The sequence below is a fragment of the Verticillium dahliae genome, genomic scaffold (assembly GCF_000150675.1).
Source record: "Verticillium dahliae VdLs.17 supercont1.18 genomic scaffold, whole genome shotgun sequence".
Lineage (NCBI taxonomy): Eukaryota > Fungi > Ascomycota > Sordariomycetes > Glomerellales > Plectosphaerellaceae > Verticillium > Verticillium dahliae.
This window is the reverse complement of record NW_009276923.1, coordinates 436704-463282: the sequence shown is the minus strand read 5'-3', so window position 1 is coordinate 463282 and position 26579 is coordinate 436704. Positions and strand designations below refer to the sequence as shown.

Genomic DNA, 26579 nt, shown 5'->3' with positions numbered 1-26579 from the left:
GGCCGGAACCGATAAATAGACTAGCGACAGCACCTCATTCAGCCGGGATACTGAACAACAAGCTTCTTTCCCATGATTTTTGTTCCTATTTCACCTTCATCACCATGTCTTGTCGAACTATCGACTCGTTACCCAACGAGGTTCGCTACTTCCTCTCATCCAACATGATGATGTGACAACTGATCGATGGTTCCTCAGATCCTCGACGCCCTCCTAGCACCCCTTCCTGCACGCACCCTCGCGACCGCTGCTCTCGTCTCACGCCGCTTTCACGAAGCAGCCTCAGCCTGCCTCCGCGTCCGTCTCCTGCAGACCGCCGCCCTCGGCACCCGCGAGCTCGTTCTCGAATGCCACGCCCCGAGCGAGCGACGCGCCCCCAGCACGTCCTGCCGATCGTCCGGCATGGGGCCGCTCGTCGGCGACGCCAGGCTCGGCGGCTGGTACTCACGTTTCGGCTTCGAGGAGACGCCCGAGAGGGAAGTCCTCCTCGATGAAGACGAGCTGTTCGCGCAGCTCTGCGTCGGCGTCAGTGTCGTGCAGCGGGGCCCCGCACGGGGCCTGTTCATGAGCTACACCGGCGTCGGCGACGGCGTGCTGAGGGTTTGGCGCACGTGGCTGAGCGATGCTGCTGCAGGCAGAGGGGACGTTTTATGGGCTGATCCTTGGAAGAGCGTCGGCTTGCGGTTCGCTGTTGAGCCGATGGTGCTGCAGGAGCCTGTCGGGGCGCTTCCGAGACGGCGGCCGGTTAGCGACGAGCCGGCCGTCAAGTACCGACTGCGACTTGAGGGTGAGTTACGCTATCTTGATACATGGTCATGTCACAGCATGGACTAACCTGCCTAGAATTGCTTGTCCGGACCACGCAGGTGTTGTTGGCGCTGGACAAGGCGACGGCGCAAGACGGCGCACAAACAGGTAAAGCCATCATCATCACCTCTTACTAGGGACCCGTATCCTCTCCGACGACGTCGCCAGGCGACCGGGGCAAGACCGGCCCACTAGCTAGCCGGGGCTGATTCGGATTTCTTTCGTTACTTTTGCGTTCTAACCCTTTGGCAGCAGGTCTTCATCTGAAGGCCGCAGGTGGATGCAGTGTGCCTGTTCAGATGGTCTGCCTTCCATTTCAGGAGCAGAAGCCATTACAGCGACCTCCAATGGCGGCCGTGTAACGACATCTTTCATGAAGCGTGCGCGTTCTATCTTTCAATGTAATTCGGGTTATGGGGATTGGAATACAGGAAGTTGAGATCGCCGGAAAGACGACAGGAAGAAATATCATAGAGACAGGATACAAAGACATCTCCTTGAGCTTTTTACACTTTACTATCACATTTGAGATAGATAGAACTATTTGACTTTACACAGGCCGTTGCAAGTAGGGGTGTCTCTTCATCAAAAGGTCTACGCTGGTTTGCATGCACATGCAGGTCATTGATGAGGATACCCGTCCATTACGCCAGAAGACGATGAGGAGAGCTTTAGGCAACAACTACCGGTGGCACAGAACAAAATGATCGCAGTTACTGGTCATCGCTCTAATGTACATTATTGTTCACAAGAGATGAATGCTCGTAGGCTCCCACCGTGTACCGCTCCGGAGTATTGGTGAGAATCTTCGCTGAGTCTTCCAGCCGGCCGGCTGGCCACGAGTCCTTACGACCTGCAGGTGGCCCGTTCAGAGACGCACAAGTGAGGCACGGCAGGGCTGACAGACATGCCCGTGTGACTGTAATCGTGAGTAGCACATGCGCCATTTTCTCGTGTCTCTAAGATCAGGCTGGCCTGCAACCCCCCTCGGCAAACCATTGAAGGACGCACCAACCTGCCACTCATTCCTGTCTGTTCGATCACAGCGAGCCGGCAGCTGCCTGGCTCCAGACATCATGAGCCTCGAACATATGATCAAGATACTGGTGCTCCATCCTCACCATGGAAAGCCCGAAAGTCCCATTGAATGCGTTGCAACGTCGGTTTTGCTCTCCGAGAGCCCAGTGTACGAGGCGCTGTCTTATGTCTGGGGCACTCAGAAGACGCTGACGAATGTCTTGGTTTCTGGCGCTCCCGTCGCCGTGACCCAGAATCTCGAAACAGCTCTTCGCAAGCTCCGCCTGCCCGACCTCGATCGGTGCCTCTGGATCGATCAGCTCTGCATTGACCAACATGACCCAAAAGAGAAGGCTATCCAGGTGCGACTCATGAGGACCATATACTCAAAGTGCACTCGATGCATAGTCTGGCTTGGCGAAATACCACACCCACTCAGCCATGAGGACGCCGACGCCGCCATAGATATCATCCGCTACATGGCTGCCGTCTACGAAGCCGGTACCGAAGAAGGCGTGCACTACCCTCCCACACTGCTGGCCAAACCACGCTTCAACGAAGCTGTTCAGTTTTTGAGATTCTTTACGCGGCAGGATAATGCCTGGTGGACAAGAGTATGGACGCTTCAAGAAGTGGCACTGCCCCCTTCCGTTGATCTCCTTTGGGGCTCCATCTGTGTGTCCTGGGACGTTATCCTCCAGGCCAAGGACCTTGCTGTAACGAAAGGCCTGCCCGCGGCGCTTCCGCCTGTCGACGACATGCTGCCGCTCCACTACTTTGTCACGAATGTGGCGTGGGTCGACGGCGCGCGTCAGAGGTTGGATGGTCCGTTCGACACGGTTCACAAGTGGCGGTGGAGGGGCGCGACAGACAAGCGAGATAAGATTTACGGGCTGTTGGGCCTGATCAATCCCGACATACTGCCCATTACGGAAGCGTGCAACTATGAGGTGCCGGCTTCCGAGGTCTTTGCCGTTGCGACCCTTGAACTCATTGTAGCTGAGCAGAGCCTTCGCCCCATGGTTGCGTGTTCGCGCGTCGAGGCGGAAAATGCGACGCCCGACATTCCTCGCTGGGCGTTGGACTTGGGGAATTTGCCCATGTACAACACCAACTGGGGTCCCGTTCACTGCTTCCCTGTCTACAACGCTTGCGGCGGAGCGAAGGTCAGCATCGACGAGATGAAGTCACTGGCAGCCCGCCGGTCCAGGATCCTGGAAATCGGTGGATGGTATGTTGATACCATTGACCTTGTCGGTGACAAGATTCTCATCGATGAGCATAAGCACGGCCACGAGAACCCTGTCATACGAGAAAAGGTCCGCCAATGGAAGACCGTCGCCGAGTCGAGTTCAGCTTTTCAAGAAAGCTACTTCAAGGCGGCAGAGGGAAAGCCAAGCAAGCTTGACGAGACTTTTGCCCGTGTACTACTTGGCGACTGGGTCCGGGACCACGATCAGACTGCCCTGAGAGAAGCAACATTACCGGACGTGGAGGATGCCCTGCGATTCTGTAATACCGGTGAACTAAGCATGGATATGCGCAACACGATCCTGCGCCTGGCAGCGAATCAAGTCTTCTTCGTCACGATGAAAGGCTGCATGGGAATGGGTCCTCTGGATTCCCAACCTGGCGATGAGGTGTGGGTGCTCGAGGGGGGAAATTACCCCTTTATCCTGAAGCCAAAGCTAGAACCGACGGACAAGGACTTTGTCGGCAGTGGCTATGTTCAGGGCGTAATGAAAGGCGAGCTTTTCGCCCATGATGATCAGAGCGAGCTTAAGCAGCGGTTGTGTATTTATTGATTGCCCTGCGGCGTGCGTATCAGTCTGGGCAGGGAAACCCCCTTTTTAGTGCACGGCCGGTTTCTCGCCCCCTTATCTCACACATCAAGTCGCCAGACCTTTGAGGTCCTCCAACTGAACTTTTAAGGCTTGTCAACAGATGATTCTCAATTTGCGTGTCGGGTATGAGACAGCTTCCACCAAAGCCGTCGTTTGATTGAGAGGCGCTGCTCGCGATATATACCTGTCGACCAGTATCGATGTTTGGGGTACCGGGTGACCTATGGCACCGACGGCGCAACTTCCCATGAGATACTTGAGAGACTGCTTCAAAGCCTGTTCAATTGCAATGAGCGAGTCTTGAAAAGAGACATCGGCTTTCTTCAGAAGAGGAAGTTCCCTTTTAAACACATACCCAACTCGAAAATCATAATGAAAGTGGTGTCAAGAGTATGTATTAATTGAAATTACTTATAGAGCTCATCTCGATGATACTATATCGCAGGAAGCAAGCGTATGTGCGGCTTTTGTCCATCATGTGTACACGCGAAATCGCTTTTTACAGCTCAAGGATGCCCACACCGGCAACAGTGTTCTCATCAGCAGCCTGGACAGTGTTACCGTCAGCAGTGCTGAGGATGACGTAGACCTGGCCAGCGGGACCGGCCTTGCCGTCCTTGCCCTGGGGGATGTAGTGAAGGACGTACTGGAGAAAACGTACGTCAGCAATGGTGTCAAGTGATAGGCATGGCATAAGGAGGACTCACGTCGTCGCCGTTGCGAGAAAGGCAGCCGTAGTAGGTGTCGAGGCCAGAGTAGAAGACGGCAGAGACCTTCTGTCCGTACTTGACGAGACCCTCCTTCTCAGCGGCGGCGGCAGCGCCGGGGAAGACGAGGCCGTGGCCAGCCTTGACGACAGACAGAGAGGGGAAGGCGCGGAAGGGGAGCTCAGGCGTGCCGGGAGCGAAACTGGCGACAAACTGGGCAGCGAGAGAGAAAACCTGGTTGAAGTTGAGGGGGGTGTCGAACGGGGTGGGGAAGGGCTTCTGGCCGATGGCGTTGCGGATGTAGGCCGCGTGGCGAGCCTCGACGGTCAGAATGGCGCCGGCAGCGGTCACGTAAGCCTTGTCGGCGATGACAGCGGCAGCGCCGAGGTAGGCCGAAACACCGACACCCTCGAGAATGGCAGAGAGGCCGAGGAAGGACTTGGCATCTGTGGAAGGGAAAGCAAAGGTGGGCTCGGGGATGGCCTTGTCACCGAGGGCGCCGGCGAGGAAGTCAACGTGTGTCTTCTCATCAGAGTAGATGGTCTGAAGATTCTCGTAGAGGTTGGCATCCAGACCGGCACCAGTAAGCTCCTCCTTGGTGTAGTTGGCCAGGCCCTGCTCGTAGAACTTGCGCTCAAGGAACTCGAGCGTAAGGGCGTAGTTGAGGATATCAATGTCACCTCCGGGGAGAGGGTCGTAGTTATCCTTCTTGACCAGAGGGACGCCGAGAACAGAGCCAGCCGTGGAGGCGGCGAGGAGGAAGGTAGAAGTACGCATGTTGACTGATATTCGAGTGGGGGTGAAAAGAGTGTAGACTGGGTTGTATTAGGGGGTATAGTAAGTATGAGCAAAGTGGTGGATGTTGAAGCTATCCTGAGTATCTCTGTAGGTCCAAGCAACGCTCTTATATACCCTCACGGGGTCAGACAGACAAGCTGCTGGAGATTCTGCCGTAAACCACCGTAACCTCACTTCAAGCAAGTCTGATGTGATCATAGACAAGTCTCAGGCTCGGATGCCATCTTGACTGGAAGATGGGGTCCGGATGGCATTTCTCCCTTGCGCTATCGATGATCGACTTATCAAGACAAGGGCAATGAAGGATACGCCAAGACCACTCCGGCTGGAGGATAGGGCGGAGGCCTGCGCTACACCTGGCAAGTAACGTGCCCCTCGACTCTCGCGATGTAGCTAGGGACGCCGGGGAGATGAATGTCTCGTCATTGTTGCTGCCAGTAAGCAATTAGGCTCAGGAAAGGTGGGATGGTTGATGGGAGGACGGGCCACAATGCAGGGATACTCTCGTCGGGCAGACGCTGGACAGTCAACCTTTTCGGGAAAAGCAAGAATGCCAAAGATCTACCCTTAACGCCCCGATCGCCCCCAGTGTAACCGACAGCAGCTCAAATGAGGGTGTCTTGAACCCCACGTGAGCTGCAAGGTGAGAGGAGACATGGACTGTTAGGTGTGGCCGATACTGCTATGCCGGGGATCCGGGAGGCTAAGCCTGCCGGATGTGGAGGATACCGAGAACTCTCGGTAAAAGCAGTATCCGGGGTCACTAGCGGCTAGTCGCCATATGTCTTGTTTGGGCAATATGGGCACGAATCACTATGTTAGGATGTAGCCTAACGGTAACGTCATCCATGATTATCATTCCGCGCGGTGCGAAGGACCTCGAAGCCAAACTCGTTTTCGCTCACAGGTGCCACGCATGTTTTCACATCAAGTTGGCTTCCAGCCTTGCATATCATGCTATTCAGAGGCGACAATGCAGCGCCGGACAAGACACCTTAGGTATAGTGCTTGATCTTCGGCATGTGAGCAGCTTGCGGCGTTTATCATATCTCCGACGTCTTGACCTCAAGAGTGGGCGGTTCTGGTCGATGACGTTGATCTTACAACCACGGGCCAATGAGTTGGCGCATGATGAACGCATTGGAAGGGTTTTGATGGGCGTTTTGAGGTTCAATAGAAGAACACTCATCAATCTTTGCTTTCATACAAATCCATCGAGCATCATATCATCGAATCAACCCTTCTCGTAGACAGTTGACATGTCGCCCCGAGGTTTTGCAATCATCATCGGCGCTGGCCCCACATCCGGAGCGGGCATCGCCCGAGTCTTGGCCAGCCCCGACCATGGCAACCTCGCCGTCGCGCTCCTCGCCCGGAACCCGGACAACCTATCTTCACTGTGCTCAGATCTGAGAAAGACCTCCAAAGGTGTCTTCCAGCCGTTCCCGACCGACACCGGCGCCGACAATCTCCGTCGCACCTTCAAGGAGATTGCCGAGCATGACGATTTCAAAGATCTGAAGCTCAAGCTCGCCATCTACCACGTCAAGCACAGCAGCAAGAAGCCGTTCCTCGAGGAAACGGCAGAGGCATTCACCGACAGCATGCAGACGTACACGACGGGCGCCTTCGTCTTCGCCCAAGAGGCGCTGAAACTGTTCTATGCGCAGAACGGAGGCCAGACGCTGCTGTCCGAAACGAGCGGGGAGAAGAAGGGCACCATCATCTTCACCGGCACGCTGGGCGCCATGAGAGCGAATGTTGGATTCGCCGCCTACGGTGCCACGCGCGCCGCGGCGCGCATGGTGTCGCAGGCTGTGGCCAAGGAGCATAGCAAGTTTGGCGTGCAGTGCGTGCATGCTATTGCGAACGGCGGCATCATTGACGCGGACAATGAGGATACTCGTACGGGTAAGAAGATGGCGGCGGAGGAGGTTGGGAAGACGTATCTCTGGCTCTCTCAACAGCCCAGCTCGCTTTGGGTGCATGAGCTTGACCTGCGTCCCGCACAAGAGGCTTTCTAAATGCTGCACCGGTCCTTGATTCTCAATAGAATACAATGCCTTGGGAAGGCCTCTTCACCAGAAGTCCTCTGTCGAACAGTGAGTATTTCGTATGAGAATACTCGCACTTCGTATAGTGACAGCTCGTCCTTACGAGTCGGTATATTTTTATCGCCTTGAACTGCCACCTCCAAGGCGCAGCCGAATAGCCGATAGAATTGATGGCGCTAAGAAACATAGCTTTCAACCAAGTGACAAGTGGTCTGATTGTGATCTGTTCGAATAATTGCGCCGTGTTTATCTATATCCCAAGTCTAGTTCTGATCGAGGTTACAAGCTGTCCTTCAGCTCCTTCTTGATCCTCGTAATGGTGCCCGACCCGCCATACGTGAGACCCGTATACACCATGGCAACGCTCGCGCCGGCATTCAGCATCTCAAGCGCCTGCTTCCCGTTGGTCACGCCGCCCGTGGCAAAGATGACCTTCTGCTGGCTGCCAGCGCCCTTGGCGCCCAGAACGCCCGTCACGGCGGCCGCCTCGGCCTCGGCGCTGAGGGTGCGCGCATCGAGCAGCTGGCGGTAGCGCTTGACGAGGCTCAGGGTGCGGCCGTACATGGCGGGGCCCGAATAACCGCCGTCCTCGAGCAGGTTCCTCTGCTCGCGCGCCGAGAGGACGACGCCCTCGGGGACGATGCCGGTGCGCCTCTTGGTCGTGTTGCCAACAATGACGCCATCGACGCCACTCTCGCAGACGGCCTGGACGATGCCCTCCATCTGCGTGTCCTCCTCCTCGTCGGGCGACACCTTGACCATGACCTTGGGCTTGACCCTCCTGTCGGTGCGCGATGCCTCATCGACGACGGCGCTGAGGACACGCGTCAGGGGCTCGACGGCCTGAAGATCGCGGAGACCGGGGGTGTTGGGGCTGCTGACGTTGACGACGATGATGTCGGCGTAGGGCGCCAGCGCCCGGACGCAGAAGACGTAGTCGGCGGCCACGGCGTTGACGTCACGCTCATCGGTGGCCTTGTTCTTGGCGATCTGAACGGCGAGGAGGCGGCCCTCCTCCAGACTACCGGGAGGCAAGCCGGTGACACCATCGAGGAGGTCGCGCTCAGTGACGCCAAGGTCGCGGGCGCGGGTTCGAAGGCGCTCACGCAGGCGGCGAGCCATGGCGTCGGCGCCGTGGGAGTTGAGACCGTACCGGTTGATCATGCCGTCGAGGATGGGCACGCGAAAGACGCGGGGCTTCGGGTTGCCGTCTTGCGGGAAAGGAGTGCAGCCGCCAACCTCGACAAGGCCGGGTCCGAGGGCGAAGAGGGCGTCGGGGATTTCGGCGTGCTTGTCGAGACCGGCGCTAATGCCGATAGGGTTGGCCAGCTGGGTGCCGAAGACCTCAACAGACAGAGCAGGATCTGTAGCGAGAGCAGTGTCACGCTCGCGGGGGTGAAGGCCGAGGGCATATAGCGTCTGGAGGGCGGAGGTACCGGCATGGTGGGCATCTTCGGCATCGGGGAAGAGCAGGCGCATCATGGGAGGAACAAGCCATCGGTGGAGCGAGGCGCGGGTGTCGGTAGCGTAGAGATAGGAGATGTAGAGCGAGCCGGCGAGGGCGCCGCTGTAGATGAAGATCTTGGCATTTGAGCCCGCGTTGCTGCCGGAGGAGGTAGAGGCATTGCGTCGGGCAAAGTGATTAGGGAGTCGCGGTCGAATGGCTGGCGTCGTGGCGGAACGAAGGGCTGGTCGCGCGCGACTTGATCGCAGACAGACAGAAGCCATCTTGGGCGAGCAATGCCGATTGTGTCCGGCACTCAATGGCTCAAGATAATGGATTATTTGCGGGTTGGCGGGGAAGTTGGCGGAGCAGACATCAATCAAATGGAAAGTGAAGCTTGTGATGATCGGAAGCGCCTTACGTCAGCCTTCCGTCTTTGTCGGAAAAGAGCACCGCATTTCCAGGGTACGGCGGTCTAGTGTTCAAGAATGGATCGTATGATGAATGCACCTTTCTATCTTCTATCGACTGTCTTCTCTCCATTCTATCCAAACCCAAACGCCGAACATGCAAAAACAGTCCCCAGGCTAGAGGATCGAGCCTCCAAGATATCGTCACGCCTCCATCCTCGCCAGTTCGCGGCTTTCTGGGACTACTGGCACCACCTCCCGGCCAGCCGCGAGCGCAGCTGCTTCCTCGGCCACCTCTGCCTCCCGGTTCAAGAAGCTCAGATAAGTCTGCCAGCCAACGGCAATGACGCCAGAGAAGACGCTGCGGTACTCCATCGGAATGAATGTGAAGCTGAAGGCCGTCACCGCAGGCCACAGCTTGCACGAGTTGACGATGCTCGTCGGTACCGTCCGTCGGATCCGCTCCACGACCTGCTCGAGGCTGTCGCCCGCGAGGAACGCCTGCATTCCGAAAAAGTACGAGTTGAACAGCGGCGTGAAGCACGTCTGGTTGACGATGATCTTGACGGCCAGGGACCCGATGCGCGACGCATAGTTGAAGTTGACCGAGAGGAAGATGAACCTGCGAGATCCCATCTGTCAGCATCGTGCCCAAGCGCCAGAACCCGTCGCCCGACCGTCCGACTGCTTGCCAGCACCTACCATTTGTAGCTCGGAATCGCCGACAGTCCTCCGATAATCAGCGACCTCCCCGTCCTCTCCGGCGCGTACTCCTTGCCGCTCATCCGCTGGGCCGACATGTCGGCGCAAAAGTAGATGACGAGCGCCGTCACAAACTGCGTCCAGTACGGCCTGTTCCTCTGCGCCCGCGCATAGCCCTCCGCCGCCGTGGTCAACGGACCCAGCCGCTGCCACAGTGGAATCGTCGGCACCGTGTTAGGCACGGGGATCGGGTCCTGCTGCTTGGGCGTCTGGCGGGGCTGTTCGGGGTTGTGCTTCGTGGACTGCAGCCTTCGCTGGCCGGCTCGCGTGCGCAGCCATGGCGCTGGCCGGCGCAGGACGCCTCGTAGCAGTGTCGTCGTCGTCATGCCGTCGAGTTTTCGCTTCGTGGTTGTTTTCTTTCACGCCGCTGTCATGGTCGCTGGGATTGCGTGCGTGACTCCCAAATTGTGTCTTAAGCCCGGCATTTCCCTCGGCCGATAGTGCCCGGCCTTCGCAGGGCGCCTTTTTCGCCCTCCAGGGCGCGGCACTTCCGACGCGGCTCCTCAACTGTAGGCCGAGGCTTCGCAGCCGGCGCCAGCTGGGACCGTACTTTTTTGAGCACCCTTCTGACATCCACTTGGAAGTTCCGTCTTGATAGGTCTGGTGTTCCTGGATGGATGGCAGGATGGCAACCTATTGGCAGCCTATCAGGCTGGTATGAAGATCTTGATCCTGTGCTGAGGCCAAAATCCACAGCGCCATTCGTATCCACGTTCTTCGTAGACCATTTGCGGGACTGCTGATTGTCTATCGTTCATCCACCAACACAACGTTTCTCTACGTACGACCTGCTGAAGGCGAAGGGGGTAACAGGTGATTCTCTTCTCGCGCCAGGGCGACCATGAAAACATGGCTGTAAAAGATCTCCCTCTCATGTTGGCAATCAATGGTCGAGCAGGCTTCATTCTTGAACCTTGACCCTGAGACGAAAGACGCTGAGAAACAAAACCGTCTTGACACAGGCCTGAAAAGATGCCCTCTGCGTGCCGCTTCCAATCGTGCGCAGCCAGGCGCCGGGAACACTTTACATACCCCCGGTACTTCATTCACTTGCACGAGTTGACTCCCGAAACACGATGCTATAGGCAACGTTTTGCACAATGGTGAATGCCACCAGCGCAGGGTTCGCCACTGATCATGCTACATCATAGTGCACATGGCGGCGGTCACGTCATCATGCACAATAACGCCGGTTTCCTGTTGGTATCAACTATGGGGGTTGCTTGTACACCGAAAAAAGTCAAACATCAACATTTGAAAGAACAGCCCATGTGATAATTCGCTACGTAGCGCTCTGCATGCGGCTCGGCCGTGGGGTATCGTGTCGTACAACAGGTACAGAGCGAGGAAAGAAAACAGACGCTTCGCATAATATGAGAAACGAGAACCACGAGTCGACATTTGTGACGGAAGCTCGATGTGAGAACGAACATGGCCAAAGTGGAGTCAGATTGTTCAGTGCCAGCCAGGATCGAGATTGTGTCGTTTGAGGCGTCTCCGGAATAGTGGCGGAAGACTTTTTTTCGTTTTTGGCTGATGTGGAAAGGAAATGAGGTTAAAGATCGAATATGGTCGGTAATGGACAATAATGAAAGTGCCGTGTGGGCGTCGGTGGCCGTGTAGGACCTGATAGGTAAAGAAAATAGGTAATGATCGTGGGGCTCGGTTCCTGGCTGGCCTCTGAACATCGTCATCCTAAACTCTTCCACTCATGTTAGTTCATCACAAGGATAGAGGTACGCTTGACCTCCTGTCGCCAGTCGTAGGGTTCCGTCCCTTGCTGTCAATGCTGGCCCGGGGCGTAATATCCAGCAACTTGGCGCTTCCAGCACTCATGTGGCGCACATGCCCCTTTTGGCCGTAGCTGATCCTTGTCGCGCTCTCCACCATGGGCGTTTCATTGAGGTCACTGGATGAGCTGCTTTCCTCATCAAACGTGTTGAGTAGCCCCTCGCTGCTCTTGATTCGGGCGGCCTGCCGCCGGTGCATCACCGTCTGATGGGCACTAACGGAGCCCCATTTCATGTCGGCATCAGCCATGTGCTCATCCTCATCACTGCTAGGGCGCCCATCGCCCGTTGACCGGCGGCCATGGCCGGTCTGCGCCATGTTTGTATCGTGGGACGGAGTCGCAAGATTAGACAAGTATTCGTCGTCAGCAATCTGCTCATCAATCTCCTCTTCAGTATTATTACTGGAGGAGGACTGCTGGGACTGCCGTTGCTGCGCGTAAGGATAACGGGGATTGCTGTCGCGCATGCCTAGGCCGGACGACGACCGCTTACCAACGCGTCCAGAGAGCCACGATGCCTCCGAGTCAATGGATGCCAGGGAGACTGACTGCGGTTGCGGTGAGTGCTGGTTTAGGCGATGGACAGATGTCGGCGTCTGCCTCATAGTCTCGTCGATTGTTCTTCGCTCCGAGCTCGGTGTGTCATACCGCGCTGGCGTGTTAGAGGCCTCCATATTGCCTTGTTCTCGAGAGTGCCTCTCTGATAATGCAGGCATGGGTGGCTCAGTCTCGGGCGATGCAACGCGAGAGTCTGGTGGCGACATTGGAAGTTCAGGTAGGTCCTCCCGGAACCGTGACCGGGTCCGCTTAGGAACGCCAGAGCTCATCTTGGTTGGGGTGTAGCCTACGACAGGAGGGGGTGTCGACGCCAGTGATGTGCGAGATGTCGCCGGTGCTTGTTGTGCCGAGTGCGTCGGGGCGAGACCTTGTGCTTGAATAGCAGCCTGCATCTCCTCTCGTGAGGTGTTTGAGAAGGATGAGGGCCCAGAGCTCCGGCGATTGCCACGTGATCCCCATTTGAACAGAGAAGAGAAGTTTAACTTGCCGCGGTTGCTGGATTCCGAATCTTTACGTGGCGGGTCATACTCCTCTGTTTTGGTTGCTGTCGGCGACAGCCTGTGTCTCTCGTCGGACGCCAGGGATGTTCGTGATCTGGACTTCTTCTTCTGAATCGAAGTAGCCCGCTTGGTGGTTTCCGGCGGTGGTGTTGCCGGCGCCACGACGTCTGTTTCTGACTCAAGCGCAGTCTCAAGCGGTATACTCGTGGTCCTGTGGAAGTGGCTGAGAGGTTCGATCTGAGTGTCGAGGGCTTCCTCAGCGGTAGTTTCGCGCTCTGGTGATGCATGCCCCTGTTCTGGCGATGGCGTTTGTCGCTTGAATGAAGCATCTGACGACCGTCGCCGCGACGAAGTCACCACGGCTGACGTTGTATCAATACCGAGGCCGACTACATCGCGACCCATGACACCTCGTTCTAGATTTTGCGGCGGTGGGGTTCCGCTCTTGGAGGCTTCGGCTTCTGCTTCGCGCTGCTTTTCTGCTCGTCTTGCGAGCCTCCTCTCCGTGTGCTCTTGTTCACGCTGACGTTTTCTCTCCCTCCTCCTGTTGTCGCGCTCCATAAGTTCGCGTAGATCGGAGGCGCCCAGATCATCTGCAAGACTATCGATCCGCTTGTGAGATTTTAACGTCGCTTCGGGCAGATTCGCTCTTTCAGCCAGCTTGTTCCTCTGCGACGTAGACCTGGTGGGATCCGTGCTGTTGCCGGGAGCCCATCGGGGATGCGTCGCATACCGTAGAGTCGGGCGAGGCGCCAACGCCTCGAGAGCGGAGATCCTGTACGAGGCATGCTCTGAGTCGGATGACATGCTCGAGTGAATTGATTCGGGGATTGGCAGCGAAAGTTCCGACACGGCGCCTGAGCCCCTGCCGCCCGTCCTTACCCTCTTACTGTCCTTCTTCATCGGCCTGCCGGCTGTCCATGCCTCGGCAGACGGCCTGACTGGGACGAAGTTGCTCATGGCCTTGAGTTCGGCTTCACGATCGTGGTCGTCCCTCCTCCTCTTGCTACTCTTTCTCCTCGACATCTTGTCGCCGTTGCGCGTTCCGTACAGCGTCGGAACACGCTGCCATTGAGAATCTTCCTCCCTCACCTCGTCTATTTGGTCGCCGGGCGAAAACCTCTTCCCGCGTACTGCGGTGGGCTGGGCAGACGTACCCTTGCCGTCGACCCTGATGGAGTCATGGCGGCCAGGCGAGAAACTGTAGGTCCGCGGACGGCGGTGTAGCTTCGCGGGCTCTGTCTCCGTGCGTTGTTTCTTCTGTGATGGCGTTCGCTTGGTGGGCACTGGTACGGCAGCGTCTGCCGTTTGACTTCGTGGTGGGCCTTCAACGTCGGAAAGGGCGGCGCCGCTTCTCGTGCGTTTGCGCCCGCTTTTCCTCCTAAATGGCCACAAAGCCATCTTCCATCTGAGTGCGGTCGCTGGGTCGGCGGAAACTACTTCTGTGGGCGTGATTGATCGGTGCGCTGGCTGTTGAACTGGCGCATAGTGATGGGTAACGTGCTTGATACCGGGTAGTTTTGGCGGTGCTGGCAGTCGTGCCGAAGCCGAAGAAGCTGGAAACCCGCCTCGGAGGTTCTGTCGGTCAGGTGGTAATTGAGGATGTTTCGACAGGCCCGCTGACTCTGGACTGGAAACTGCAAACGAGATGATGGACTGGTTCGAAACGAGAGTTGGCTGCTAGAAAGGAGGGAAAGATGTGGCAGGGCAATCCGGCTGTTGAGCGGGTGACGAAAGGCGACTCGTCAGTGGTGTCGTAGGTCTCTCTCTCGTCAGTCTGGTCAGGGCAGTCTGCAGGACCGGGGCAGATCCTGTAAAGTGGCGAGGGGTGGCCAAGGGTAATAATAGAATGATGAAGGAACAAGAACCCCCAAAGGTCAATCAGGCCGGGGAACGAGCCCACTAGTCAGGCGGCCCTGGAGGACACTGGCATCGTGGCGTTCGACGCTGGGCGCTGGGCGCTGGGCACCCGTTAGGGGGGTGGATGGGGCCAGCCAGGGCGAGGGGCCCAGGGCAAGGGGGTGTGGCAGCAACAGGCAAAAGCCGTCAGAGGTGTGCCAAGTGAGAACAGAGAGATGTGGGCATGGCTGGATGGCAAGGATGGGTGGGTGTGGGTGGTGCAGACGTGGGACATGGGTGTGGAACTGGGAACTGGGAATGGATCCCCAGGAGGGTCTGGCCCAATACCGGCGCTGCCAGCGGAGGGGTGGGAATGCCATTGAATTGATCGTCGCGAATTTTCCTGGCGCGTTCATGGCGTGGAGCCTGAACATGAGCATCCAGAAAAGCTCAACCATGGCTGGCCTGGCTGGCCGACCCGGCCGACCGTCAGTTGGGGCGAGCCACCTCCGCCGCCGTGTCGTTGGTGTCCCGCGCTGTCGTTCTCTCAATGTACTTACTCACTGATCTAGACGCCATATCTTGACGAGGTTTGGTCCTCCAGCGCTCGTCACCGCCGTCTCCTGATGTAGCTATCCGAGGTCTCCTGATGTCCTGAAGTCCGGTGCTTCCTCTAGCCAGAGGTGATTCACCATCGCGTCGCTAGCAGCAGTCATTGTAGTTTGTAGTGCCTGACATGACAGGATGCCTGACATGACAGGAACAGACCTCCACTGTCAGTACCGGGGGTTGTTTGCTTCGATCGGGGAGCGCCGAGGCAGCGCCCAGACGATGGTGACCTCAGGGTTGGCTGGAGGAATGTGGGCAACAGGGTCTCAAAGCAAGGTACCCGATGTGCTGCTGCAGAGAACCGGGCCTCGCCTCAACTCAAAATCGCATCGTTGGTGTGATGGGCAAGCTGGCAAGCTGGCAAGCTGGGTGGGTGACTGGTCAGTCCCCATGCGACTGGCTGCTACTACATGTACCAGCCAGCCCAGCGGAAGAAGCAAGGTGAGACAGCTTCTGGGGAGGATGACGAGAGGAGCACAACAGTTCTGTGCTAGGTAGGTACGAAGGTACAGTACAGGAAGGCCATGGAGGAGGGCTTGGAGGGCAAGGGGCAGTGGGCATGTGGCAGTACCACAGAAGGAAGGGCAGCGATTCACTGTGCAATCGCCACGCTGGCTGGGAAGGAAGTGCCTGTCAGGTGTGCTTGCTTGCTTGCTCCGTCACACACTCACAATCATGACGCTCCCCCCGTTCTTGCCGTGGTTTCTTCTGTGCTTTCATCATTGCTTGCCCTATTCTTCCCGCTTCCCGTCTGCTGGTCCATCGTTCTTGCCCCCTCAGGTAGTTCCCGTTCTCCCCCCCCCTCTGCGACCCTTCTGTGGGCTGCTACTTCCTGCTGCCTGTCGTTGCGTCCGTACCCAACATCCCTCGTGACCGGCACTTCGGGCCCTGCGGAGCAAGTACGAACCACTTCACCGCTGGGGAGAGCCTCCATCATCGTCAACAAGCGTCGTAACCGTCCAGGCGAGAGATCGATCTGTAAGCACGGCAGAGGCGGAGGCTTGGCACAGGTGTTGCATTGGCTCTCCTTCGGCATGCCCCTCTCGATCATTCATGCATTGCTCGTTCGCCGTCCCGCGCCCTCCCCCCCCCCCCCCATCCGAGGGAACTCCAGCGAACTCCTTTCATCATCATTCCCCAGCCTCGACCGGCGCCACAATGACCTACCGAGCTGCAAGATTGCAAGATGACCGACCATCTTGACCATCTTGACTTGTTGACCAACTGGTCCAGCTCGCCGCTAGCAAGAGCTATTGTGCGTCCTGAGGCTGATCTCCCATCGCAAGCGCAAGCCAAAGGGGACTGTCTCGTGGGCCGGCCCCAGCCGTGGCGCTGTCACTCGACCCTTTCTTTGACCCTTCTACTGAGGAGTACGTTAGTGGTAGTGCTCAATGCTAACCTGCCTACAGTCCCTCTAGTCAGGGTGCATCGTTGTCTGCCCGACCGCCTGCTGCTAAGAACCCCGCCGCCACCAGCACCGCACCTTTGCCACAGAGCAATGGTCTCGGACAGCAGCACGCTAGACACCGAGACGAGTCTCCGACCTTCTTGAAGCTCACCTGGTCTCTTTTTCCTCCCCAGATGTCGACGCCGTCCCATCGCTAGCGGTGGCACCGGCACGCAGCGTGTGGTGGAGCGAGGGCTTCACGCACCTTCTAGTGAGCGTGCGGTTCCAAGCCACACACGCAGGCATGCTGGGACAGCGGATCCCCCGAGCCTCTCCGGTAGGGCCCAGCGAGACGTGGTTGGCCAGAACACAAATGAATGGTACGGCATTGGAACTGGAGCACTCTCTCCAGCGGGCCAGTGGGCGGGCGGGGAGGTGAAAGCGCGGCGCAGGGTCTTCGGGTCGAAACGAGACTTGAATCGAAACGCGGGAGAAAGCAAAGCCAAAGCGAGGCGGAGCGGGGGGGGGGGGCAGGCAACAGAAACGAGTGGGTGGCCGCAATCTGTGTTTCCATGAGATTGACCTCCAGCAGTAGCGTCACTTTGGCTCGTGGCCTCTCTCGACTCGAGACGAACACACGGTTGTCTGGCTAGTTGAGGCCCCAGACCAAACTGCGTCCATGGTGCAGCACAACAGTGGTTCTTCAGAGGGGGTGAGAGCCCAGAACCGAGCCAACCCTCAGAGCATGGCTCTTCCCATTTGGTCTGGGCACATGCAGAGAGCTACCATGTACCCCTCTCTACCGACGGATCGCGCCCACCAGTTGGTGGTAGTGACCTGAGGATTTTGCTTCTCGGCGGGCGGGCATGCAGGCGACGTGCCGTTCCATTCGAGCAGTGATCGCCGCGAGATCCAGACGTAATGGAGCGGAGCAGGGGGGTCTTCGGAGCAGGGGGGCCGGGTACATGAGGATGCCTGCCGAGCCTCGTGTTGATTGAGCTACTTTTTTTGTGTGCAGGTCCGTGTAGCTTTGTCCGTCATCTCCTGTTGGCGGTAACATGCAGCTTCCTGCCCTGCTGGGACCCATGCGAGTCGGTAAACGCTTCGTATCCGCTGGTCTTCGCCTGGGTGACGACTTCTGCTGGGCAGCACAGGACGGTGGCCCAGCCAGTCGCTGAATTTGGCCAGTTGCTTATTTCAGAAATCTACGAGCCTAGATAGGTTCTTGTGTGCCCGCCGATCAGAATATTGTTTCTCGCAGCTAAGAGACTCTAAAGGACACTATTTCCCTGGCCCCGAGTAGCCGGACCAAGCGAGAGAGCACTACATGGTACACATTGACGATCGGGGGGCCCTAGGTGCAGAGTAGGATTCCAGGCTCGCATCGCCCCCCCCTCGCATTATGTCATGAATGGCACAGTAGGGCTGGGGTCTGAGAGTCAATCCCGCCGCGGAACAAGGGCTTTGTGTCCCAGGGTCGATCATTAAGAAACGCCCGACGAGTTTCTACTCAAAAAGGAGCAAAGCCACCCCCCATCACCAACGTCATGGGGCTATACCTTACCGCCCGGCAGTTTGGTCGGTGCGCATGAAAATCCCGCAGAAAAGATGGTGTTTCTAAAAGATTCGCAAGCGCTAGGGGAAAGGATCCACGGCGGGCTGCTTGACGTCCAAAAACCTCCATCGAACTGGCCTTTGCGCCGTGAGTTGGTTCGGATTCGCGCACATCTTTGCACCTGTCAGACTCGACACGTAGCGCTACATGCTGTACATGCATGAGACGTATGTAATACATGTAGGCACCGCCTGCGTCGCGAGCAGCAGGAAACGTTCTTGATATTGCACGTGGCTTGTCTGTGATCTGTGGCTCTGATCGATGTTCCCTGCTCGCTGGCGACGTGAACCACCATCGGAAGGGTTCAATTCGACCAGCGACGCTGCCTGCTGGAGTTCAAGGTTCGGAGGCGAATCCTGGAGCTGAGACCCGTCTGGGGACTGGACCGAAGGAGCCGGAGCATGAGATGCCCAATTACCTTTCCCCGTCCAATCGCGGTGCGGAGAGCCCGTGTCGACTCAGATGCCCAGGCGGACTGAGGGCGGTCGATCGGCTCACAAGCGGGCGGCATCAGCGAGATGCGATGCGATGCGATGCGCCATGCCGTCTTTGTCTCTGGGGTGGTCGTGTGCTCCGTGGCTTCTGCTCTTCCATTGGACGGTCGACCTTTGATTGAGCTTGTAGCAGGATGTCTTCGAGGTTGAGGCGCCCCCAAGGCGGCGCCTTTAGGGCTCTGGCGGTGACACGGGACCTTGACCAATGCCGCGTCGAACATTCGATGGAACATGTTTCCCGGCTGGTTTGTATGACGCATCGAGCACCTGTTGGTCTTTGTGAAAATGAGCTTCTCGTCTGCAGGCCATGGAATAAAAGTCGCCATCGAGGACCTGGTCAGGTTTCCCAAGACGAGCTATCATCAGACGAAGCCATTCTCCCTTTGAAGCGCCACAGTTTGATGATCTCCCTTGAGGAATTGTTCCTAGACCCGAAAATTGCTTCTCCTTGGCGGGTTCACGCGAGGTAATCCTGCTAGACGTCGGAAAACAGTACTATGTGGTCATTGTTACCCCTGCTGGTCAATGTGCGCGGCAGGTAGGCCGCAGGCATCGAAAAGAGCGGGACTCCGACTTCAAGGTCAATGAATCGGGAGATCCAAGCCTCATACTCGGGCGATTACTTTTATTTGATTCCGACACACGAAAGACTGGCTGAAGCCGGACTTGAGGTCATTTTCGGTAATTATACCACATCATACCTCTCCCAAGCCAGATCAACAGACAGGACCTTGGGTGATTAGTTGAACGAGGCTGATGACTTGGAAGACTGGCCTTGTCGACTTTAATTGTTCGTCAATCAACGAACACCTTCACCCTCTGCCAGCCATGACTTGAGTGATGGGACGAAATGCCTCCAGTGGCCAAAGATTCGGAGTTGCCTACGAAGCCAGGGAACAGCGGACCTCAGGGGCTAGTTCGGGGCAGCTTGGAAATACGGAGAGCGTATACAAAGGCTACGGAGGGCCAATTCTCAGATTGATTTCGCACCCCTGTCTTATATTTGACTGCGGACATCACCTGTGGAAGTCCTTTTCACTTTGCTCATTCCATCGCTGACACCGACATCGCGGCATGATAGTACCCAAGGCGCGTCAAGATAAGTGTCACAGTTACTGCGCAAGATTACGTTGCGCCATACTGGGCTCACAAGAAACCTCTCGCCACAAGAAGCAGAGACGGAAGCGAGCAGTTACCAAAGAGAGCAATTGTTACCCTGAACCAGGCGGACATTTGGTCTATCGTCTATTTCTCCAGCACATAAATCTCCCCGAAGATTCCCTACTGGTCATCGGGCAGACCGACAATCTTGAGCGAGTCCCTCCACAGCCTCTTGGCCTCCTCCTTGTTGTACGCCCACGGCGCGTATCCAGGACCAGTGACCTTGTCATCTCCCTCCGCAGTAGGCTTGGCCTCGACGAGGTCAACAAGGTACTTGCCACCGGCTTGTTCCCACTCTTTGCTGACAGCCGCATACACGGTGTTTGCGGCTCCCTGTTCGATACTCTTCATGGTGGGGTAGAGGTGTTCCATCCCCTTGAAGGCGTCAGGGGGCATGGATCGCGTCAGCGCGGTCGCGATGATGCCGGGGTGAACACTGGTGGCGTGAAGGTGGCGGGAGCCAAAACGGCGCTCGATCTCGTTGGCCATGTAGATGTTCGCGGTCTTGGATTGGCCGTAAGACACATACGGGTCGTACTTGGTCTTCTGGAAGTTGTAGTTGTCCGAGTCATTCAGGCCGGCCACGTTGTGGCTAGAGGATGAGAGGTTAACGACGCGGGAGGGTAGGCTCGGGGAAGCGGCAGCGAGGAGAGCAGGCTCGAGAAGCTTGTAGAAGAGGAAGTGTGAGAGATGGTTCGTGCCGAACTGGAGTTCGTGGCCGTCGGCGGTGAAGAGGAGGTCGGGGGTTCCCATGATGCCGGCGTTGTTCACAAGCGCGTGAATCTTGGACGTCTTAGCAAGAATGGTGGCGGCGGCGGCGCGGATAGAAGCGAAAGATGTCTGGTCCATTTCGACGAGCTCCATTTGGGACGGAACGAAGACGCCCTCGAGGGCAGACTTAGCCTTCGTCAGATCCCGCGCCGTGAGGAAGAGGGTAGCGCCGGTGAGAGCGAGGACGCGGGCAGTCTCGATACCGATTCCAGAGGAGGTACCCGTGATGACAATGACCTGGCCCTGCAACTTGCCCTCGGCGCCTTCGTCCTTGACGATTTGTTGGGCAGTGGGGCGTGCATCACCAGGGCCGTTCGGCGTGACGAAAGTATCAGCGTAGCGAGACATGATGATATTGGTGACGTGGCGGGGGAGAAGTGGTGAAAGTGTAGGATTGGTCTGGTATGTTGAGAAGCTGTGCGGTGATGATCTGAGGTGTAGAGTCAACTGTTCCGGGCATGGAACACCATTTGGTTCTTATAGTCGGTCCATTCTGCACGTCCAAGAAACACCGCCCCACGAAAGCAGTCTAAAGAAAAACATTACTTACAAATCGCCGGACGAGACGAGTTTGTCTCAAGTTATCGCCGTGCGTTCAACAGACCTTTACACAGGACGATCCATTCATGTATTGCCGTGGACTACCGTTGGCTGCGCTGATGCATTACCAAGACCGGAGGTCATGACTCGACGTGATGACCTTTTTACCGTTTGCGGTCTAGCGCACCTCGCACTCAAAGCTGGAGATGATCCGTCCCCGAGTTTCTGTGGTATGAGCTCTATTTGGACCACGTGAGTTTTAAGGGGTGGCATTGGGAATTTGACCAAGGGTGCATTCCACTTCTCACCAGAGCCCACCGTGTCATGATCTAGCAATTACACAGCCGAAAGCTTCGGCCATTCCTCGCCACGGAGAACACCTTGACACTGACTTCTTCAAGTCCTGACCGGGGCGAAATGAGTACTGCAATAGGGCCTGCGCGATGGGACACGAGCGCTGAGGACAAAAAATACCACAGAAAGCTTCAGAACCGGAAGAACCAACGAGCACACCGTGAGTCTTTCCCTCTAGCTCCTCATCTGTGCCAAGCTAAGTAAGTACCTCTGAAGGATCGCGGGTCAGAGCCCAAGACCCTGGGGTCGTCCAAGGGTTGCGCCCGTTCAAAGTGAGGCGTTGGCGGCTTGACGAACCGGATCAGCCTGAGAATGGTTTCTCTCCGAACAAACCTTCAGAGCCTGCAGGCGTGGCCGCCACATGTGTCTTTCGTCCCCGGCCTCGCATCCACAGCACACAGTCTATGGCCACGCCCCAACACGACGAAGCTCTCCCAAAGTCGGCCCCCACCACACCGGATCAAGGCCAGACGCCCTTTGTGTTTCCCCTTTCAACGGACCACCTCCTCCACCTTATCCAATACAACGTCTTTCGTGCTTTCATCTCCAACAAGCGCACCTTGAATGTCCTGCTCACAGGTAGGATCGAGGGATATTCCCCTGGTGTTTGTCCTATCAGCGTTCGATACCAAGACGACACCACCATCTTCCCACTCAATCCCAACATCCCTCCCTCCCTGTTTCCGACCAGTCTTCAGCAAGTCAAGTTTCATTCATCATGGATAAATCTCATACCCTTTCCGCGCGTTCGTGATAACCTGATCAGGGGAGAGGGACATTTCAACCACCGGGACCTTCTGGAGGACCTCGTCGGAGAGCTCATGGGCCGCACACCAGCCCTCAGTCGACAGGAGACTCCCGTTACAACCACCATGTCTGACACTGGACCGTTGCGGCGCCTACCCCTTGCAACGAGATCTGATGAAGATGAAGTCACGGCGGGGCGGAGGGGTTTGATCGTGTGGGGTGAACCACACCTCATGCAGAGCTGGGAGGCCACTCCAGCCTTCATTGCTAGGTGGTCATGGGCTGTGGAGGGCTGTGACGAGTTGATCCAACACAGCAATCGCTGGAGGCGTATAAGAGGAGAGGAACCAATGCTCATCTCTTGATCGGGTGAGGAGTATTGAAGATGTCCATTGAGTCAAGTCATGGTGTGCGACAAGAATCTGGATATCAATGTCCTGTCCTGTAAGCAACGACTATCAATGGCCATGGGTTCCCGATTTGAGTCAGACTGCTTTTCTTTGAATATTTGCCCGTTCTGATTACGAGACGATCTACGCGGTTACGCTGTCCATAACTTTTTTATAGTCTCTACCAGGTCCTTGCAATCCCAGAGCCCGTCAGTCCAGGATGACTTTGACAGACCTTCCGAACGACTTCGGCATGCAGAAACGGAATGATAGTGGCTCAAGGCGGTGGGAATTCATTGTGGCTGTAGCGAGGTGGAACAGCCCATCATCTGTACAATCTATCTTACAAGCCTGCCTGCCCGAAGCCAACCCTATGCGCTTGCCTGTGCCATTCTCACGATGGCGTCCTTGTCGCAAAACTCGGTCACCTTCTCGACTTTCGACCCATCCTCGTTGAAGTATAAGAACCAAGCTGACTCGGAGAGGTACACCTCCCCAGTCTTTTCATGAACTTCTGCGATGGCAGTGATTGCGGCCCGACGGGCCTCGGTGTCAATGACCAGGTCGGAAAGAATATTGTTCCTGAATTTCAAGACGCCGATGTCTTTCGCAAAGGCTTCTTCAAACTTCGCATTATCAAAGAAAAAGTCGTCGGGAAGCCCAAAGGCCTGACGCAATGGCGCAGGCAAAATGTATCTTTTGCAGTCATCGGTGACATCGCGGTTGATGATGGATGCGTCATTCTGGATTGAGCCGTCTTCAAATGTGGCCAAGAAAGATTTGACGGTAGCCTCAATGCGTTGTCGGAGGACTGCCGAGGGAGAAGTCGATGCCATGATGAAGGGGTTCGTGAGTTTCTATGAGTGGACTACTGGCGGAGAGTGCTTTGTACGAAGATGCAGATGAACCTCGTCCACACATGATGCCTTGGCTAGGTTATTGTCTTTATACATCACTGAGTCTCCTCACCATTGCACGACTGATTCCTTCCGTAGAGCTTGAACGTGTATGTTCTCATTCTCTATCGATCCAAATCGGGGACTAATTCGTAAGCTTTGATCGTCACAAGAGTGAGCCCAAAACTGAACAATCCGACATTTTGCGTTATGTCGATGCACGACGTCGAATCTCCCCGTTATGTCACCTACCATGTGCGAAAATCCTGCTGCGTGCTTGGTCTCAGCCGCACGAGCGTCGGGTTTCTGCTGTTTACCACGATGACACTTTCGCCCTCCTGGGCTTAGACTTCACGGCTAGGCATGTTAAGGTAGTGGGTACAGCCCCGCATCTCCATACCTTGACAAAGCCTCAGCCGCGTTTTAATGCCCTAACTCCGCGCCATGCTGCACTGTTTTCTTCGGCATCCAGTACCCTCGCTCCGGGGCAAACAGGCGCACGTACGGTGAGTACGGTCTATGTGCCGTCATTGACCTCAGTTCGCTGGTGATTCGCGCCGGAGGAGGAACAAGACGGACTGGGCGGACCGTCAATCCATGTCATCGCACGACAAGCCAAGGATTCAATGTGTTCAGCGGCAGAGCCCAATTACGCAAAAAGACACAGATGCTAACAGCTCATCAATCTTGGGTTGCATGCGGTTGTGTCGACGTCGTTCACGCCAATGTGGGTACATTACATTCCCAGAGATGGTCGCCATCACTCGTGAAACCTGAGCCGGCAGGCAATCCTACGTCTCGAGGCTGATCACATGCGAGCGAGATAGAAGGGGCCGAGGCAATTAATGCAAAATGATAGGACTCTGTCAGATCTGCTAAACAGTCACTCATCTACAATTCGGGAAGGCTATCAATCCTATGCCTCAGCTGGTCCGCCATTACTGCGGATGATGAAATTGACCGCATTTACAGCCGACGGATGTATCATTCAGCATCATCACAAAGCGGATACTCCAAAGAGAATTGCTACACGTGCTTATGAGCAGCCGCGAAGATCTGAGGACGATAAAGTTCGTTGAAATTATGCCTACACCCAGCCCGCAATCATTGCTGATACTCTCCGACTCCTCGGCACCCGGGACGATGATTGTTCTGCGAGTCAACCATCACTTTCCCTCTCACCCCAATACGTTACACGCAGAACCTCGTCAGGCGGCTCATAAACGCCCTGAATTGGCAAGAATTGATCAGATCCGCTTTCCGCGTCAATCCCATCTGCTCGAAGGCTTCCAGATGTGTCTTCCATTTGCTCATACCCGTTTGTGCCTGCACTTTTTGAGCCCGAACTGCAGTCGCGCGAAAGCAACTTGTGTGCACCATGTGATGCCGCTGACGGCGACAAGGGCGTCAGGCCTGTTTTCTTGATACTCCTCAACTTGACGCTGTCGACGAGTCTCCTTGTAGACTTGTCCAACAGCTTGCGGATAGCTGGCAGGCAGCTGCAGATGATTCCGGCGGCCAGCTCCCCTGTGGTCCAGTAGACCACGGGCACGTAGTCTGCGGTTGGATCGAGCGAGCTACCAAAGACAAGAAGTGACTGTAAACGCAGCACGGTGGCGATGAGCCCAAACCCACCAATGGCGAACATGATACCAATCTGAAATTTGCGATTTGTAGGCATGTTGAGGCGCCAGAGCATCCCGATGGGCATTGTAATGATGATGATGTCGAAAAAGATGGCTATGGCCGAATGTGCGTAGGCCAGGGCGTTGATGTCAAGACAGGTGCCGCCTTTTATGTCCCTGTCCCAGAAGAATTGAACTGGACGACACGAGACAATGGTGAGCGGCGTAATGATAATGGTGCTTAAGATGAGCATCGACAAGACGGCGTAGGACCAGCGGCGAAAGGTGATACTGGAGCGGAATATGTGGATGTACATCAAGATGATGGAGGCTTTAGTTAAGGCCAAGACGGCAACGTAGACGACTTCAGCAATGTAGACTAAGGCAGATTAGCAGGGAAGAAATTTCAAAGTATGATTCAGAAACCAAACTCGCATAATCGGAGTGTTTTGAGGAGGTGTCCGTCTTTAAGATCCCATAGGTGCTTGCCAAAGCCTAAATCAACCACTGGAAACGTTTGAGCAGCCGACGTGTACGATACGTGTGGTCAGGGAGCATCTTACTATATTTAACACAGACGATGGGGACCGGGGTGAGAAACTTCGCCGGTTAGCCATAGTAAAATTGCTTGATCCAAGGCAGGGTTCATTACCACGGCGGTCGTGATAACAGTGTCCTCCACGGCCAGATTATGAGTCGTGAGCTTTGAAGCCATGCGGAGCAGATATGCCGTAAAGGCAACTGCGACCATGGAGAAGACGATGATTAAAGTTTCCCGCCCGCGATCGGTGTGCGGGAGTTGACAAACACTAGCCTGAACTCTTGCGACATCTGCTCGCCCGCGCGTGAGCTTGTTATCAAAGATTCCTCCCATGGAACGATCTCACCCAGTGTGTCCTGCATTGTGCAATTAGCTTGCAAGCAGGCAGCCGTTGTGATGGCAAGGTCGGGATTCGAGCACTGGCACGCATTGTCGGTCAACGAACATCCACTGGCGGGAACGGTATCGAGAAGGCATGAGAGCTGTGTTGGATTAGCTGAAGTTGCATTCTATCATTTGGCCCGAGGATGAGGACTGACACCACATGCTGGCAAATTATTGAGGGGCGTTTGTTGACTGCGGATTCCGATGCTGCAGACAGTCACTAATAGGAGGAAGCATAATGATGGCATCGCGTCGCCTTGTCGGCACCCAGTAAAACAAATCGGCCAGCTGACGTCTGGATTTACGGTGTATTGGGACTCCTTATTGTGGAAGGAGACTCGGACCCCAGCGGCTGTGGTTCCATATGGAAAAAGGTTTTGACGTATGCTCATACAAAAGCTTCTAGGATGCCCACCCGCTCATATTAAATATCAAGCAGTCTGGTATTGAAGACGATCTGAGGATGTGTATGCTGGCAGTAGTGGCAGCCGGGAGCTTCGAAGCCCGACTATGCTACTGGTGCGCCCACCCGGA

The 26579-nt window shown here is 56.1% G+C and overlaps 11 protein-coding genes across 11 annotated transcripts; 4 read left to right on the top strand and 7 right to left on the bottom strand.

Moving 5' to 3' along the window:
- Positions 1 to 186: 186 nt before the first annotated feature.
- On the top strand, positions 187 to 1359 carry VDAG_07939 (uncharacterized protein; the record flags this gene model as incomplete). The annotated part of the gene is made up of 3 exons (XM_009652705.1): positions 187 to 787; positions 844 to 915; positions 1060 to 1359. 3 exons carry the CDS (start codon positions 187 to 189, stop codon positions 1167 to 1169), a joined length of 783 nt encoding a protein of 260 aa, XP_009651000.1. The 3' UTR covers positions 1170 to 1359.
- Positions 1360 to 1898: 539 nt separating this feature from the next.
- VDAG_07938 (uncharacterized protein) lies at positions 1899 to 3629 on the top strand (the record flags this gene model as incomplete). Its single annotated transcript, XM_009652704.1, has 1 exon — positions 1899 to 3629. One exon carries the CDS (start codon positions 1899 to 1901, stop codon positions 3627 to 3629), a length of 1731 nt encoding a protein of 576 aa, XP_009650999.1.
- Positions 3630 to 4167: 538 nt separating this feature from the next.
- Positions 4168 to 5152, bottom strand: VDAG_07937 (uncharacterized protein; the record flags this gene model as incomplete). The annotated part of the gene is made up of 2 exons (XM_009652703.1): positions 4168 to 4314; positions 4376 to 5152. 2 exons carry the CDS (start codon positions 5150 to 5152, stop codon positions 4168 to 4170), a joined length of 924 nt encoding a protein of 307 aa, XP_009650998.1.
- A 1280-nt stretch (positions 5153 to 6432) lies between these two features.
- On the top strand, positions 6433 to 7197 carry VDAG_07936 (oxidoreductase; the record flags this gene model as incomplete). Its single annotated transcript, XM_009652702.1, has 1 exon — positions 6433 to 7197. The coding sequence occupies one exon, from the start codon at positions 6433 to 6435 to the stop codon at positions 7195 to 7197; it is 765 nt and encodes a 254-aa protein (XP_009650997.1).
- A 309-nt stretch (positions 7198 to 7506) lies between these two features.
- On the bottom strand, positions 7507 to 8955 carry VDAG_07935 (dihydroorotate dehydrogenase; the record flags this gene model as incomplete). Its single annotated transcript, XM_009652701.1, has 1 exon — positions 7507 to 8955. The coding sequence occupies one exon, from the start codon at positions 8953 to 8955 to the stop codon at positions 7507 to 7509; it is 1449 nt and encodes a 482-aa protein (XP_009650996.1).
- A 330-nt stretch (positions 8956 to 9285) lies between these two features.
- On the bottom strand, positions 9286 to 10169 carry VDAG_07934 (uncharacterized protein; the record flags this gene model as incomplete). Its single annotated transcript, XM_009652700.1, has 2 exons — positions 9286 to 9703; positions 9784 to 10169. 2 exons carry the CDS (start codon positions 10167 to 10169, stop codon positions 9286 to 9288), a joined length of 804 nt encoding a protein of 267 aa, XP_009650995.1.
- A 927-nt stretch (positions 10170 to 11096) lies between these two features.
- On the bottom strand, positions 11097 to 14094 carry VDAG_07933 (uncharacterized protein; the record flags this gene model as incomplete). Its single annotated transcript, XM_009652699.1, has 1 exon — positions 11097 to 14094. One exon carries the CDS (start codon positions 14092 to 14094, stop codon positions 11566 to 11568), a length of 2529 nt encoding a protein of 842 aa, XP_009650994.1. The 3' UTR covers positions 11097 to 11565.
- Positions 14095 to 15276: 1182 nt separating this feature from the next.
- VDAG_07932 (uncharacterized protein) lies at positions 15277 to 16746 on the top strand (the record flags this gene model as incomplete). Its single annotated transcript, XM_009652698.1, has 3 exons — positions 15277 to 15582; positions 15654 to 15778; positions 16551 to 16746. The coding sequence occupies 3 exons, from the start codon at positions 15277 to 15279 to the stop codon at positions 16744 to 16746; spliced, it is 627 nt and encodes a 208-aa protein (XP_009650993.1).
- Positions 16747 to 19831: 3085 nt separating this feature from the next.
- On the bottom strand, positions 19832 to 21208 carry VDAG_07931 (retinol dehydrogenase). The gene has a single exon (XM_009652697.1). It carries the CDS (start codon positions 20915 to 20917, stop codon positions 19919 to 19921), a length of 999 nt encoding a protein of 332 aa, XP_009650992.1. The 5' UTR covers positions 20918 to 21208; the 3' UTR covers positions 19832 to 19918.
- Positions 21209 to 22970: 1762 nt separating this feature from the next.
- VDAG_07930 (uncharacterized protein) lies at positions 22971 to 23435 on the bottom strand (the record flags this gene model as incomplete). The annotated part of the gene is made up of 1 exon (XM_009652696.1): positions 22971 to 23435. The coding sequence occupies one exon, from the start codon at positions 23433 to 23435 to the stop codon at positions 22971 to 22973; it is 465 nt and encodes a 154-aa protein (XP_009650991.1).
- Positions 23436 to 24654: 1219 nt separating this feature from the next.
- On the bottom strand, positions 24655 to 26551 carry VDAG_07929 (uncharacterized protein; the record flags this gene model as incomplete). The annotated part of the gene is made up of 5 exons (XM_009652695.1): positions 26201 to 26551; positions 26008 to 26143; positions 25773 to 25951; positions 25684 to 25720; positions 24655 to 25499 (listed from the first exon to the last, which is right to left on the bottom strand). Exons 1-5 carry the CDS (start codon positions 26435 to 26437, stop codon positions 24655 to 24657), a joined length of 1434 nt encoding a protein of 477 aa, XP_009650990.1. The 5' UTR covers positions 26438 to 26551.
- Between the last annotated feature and the right edge of the window lie 28 nt (positions 26552 to 26579).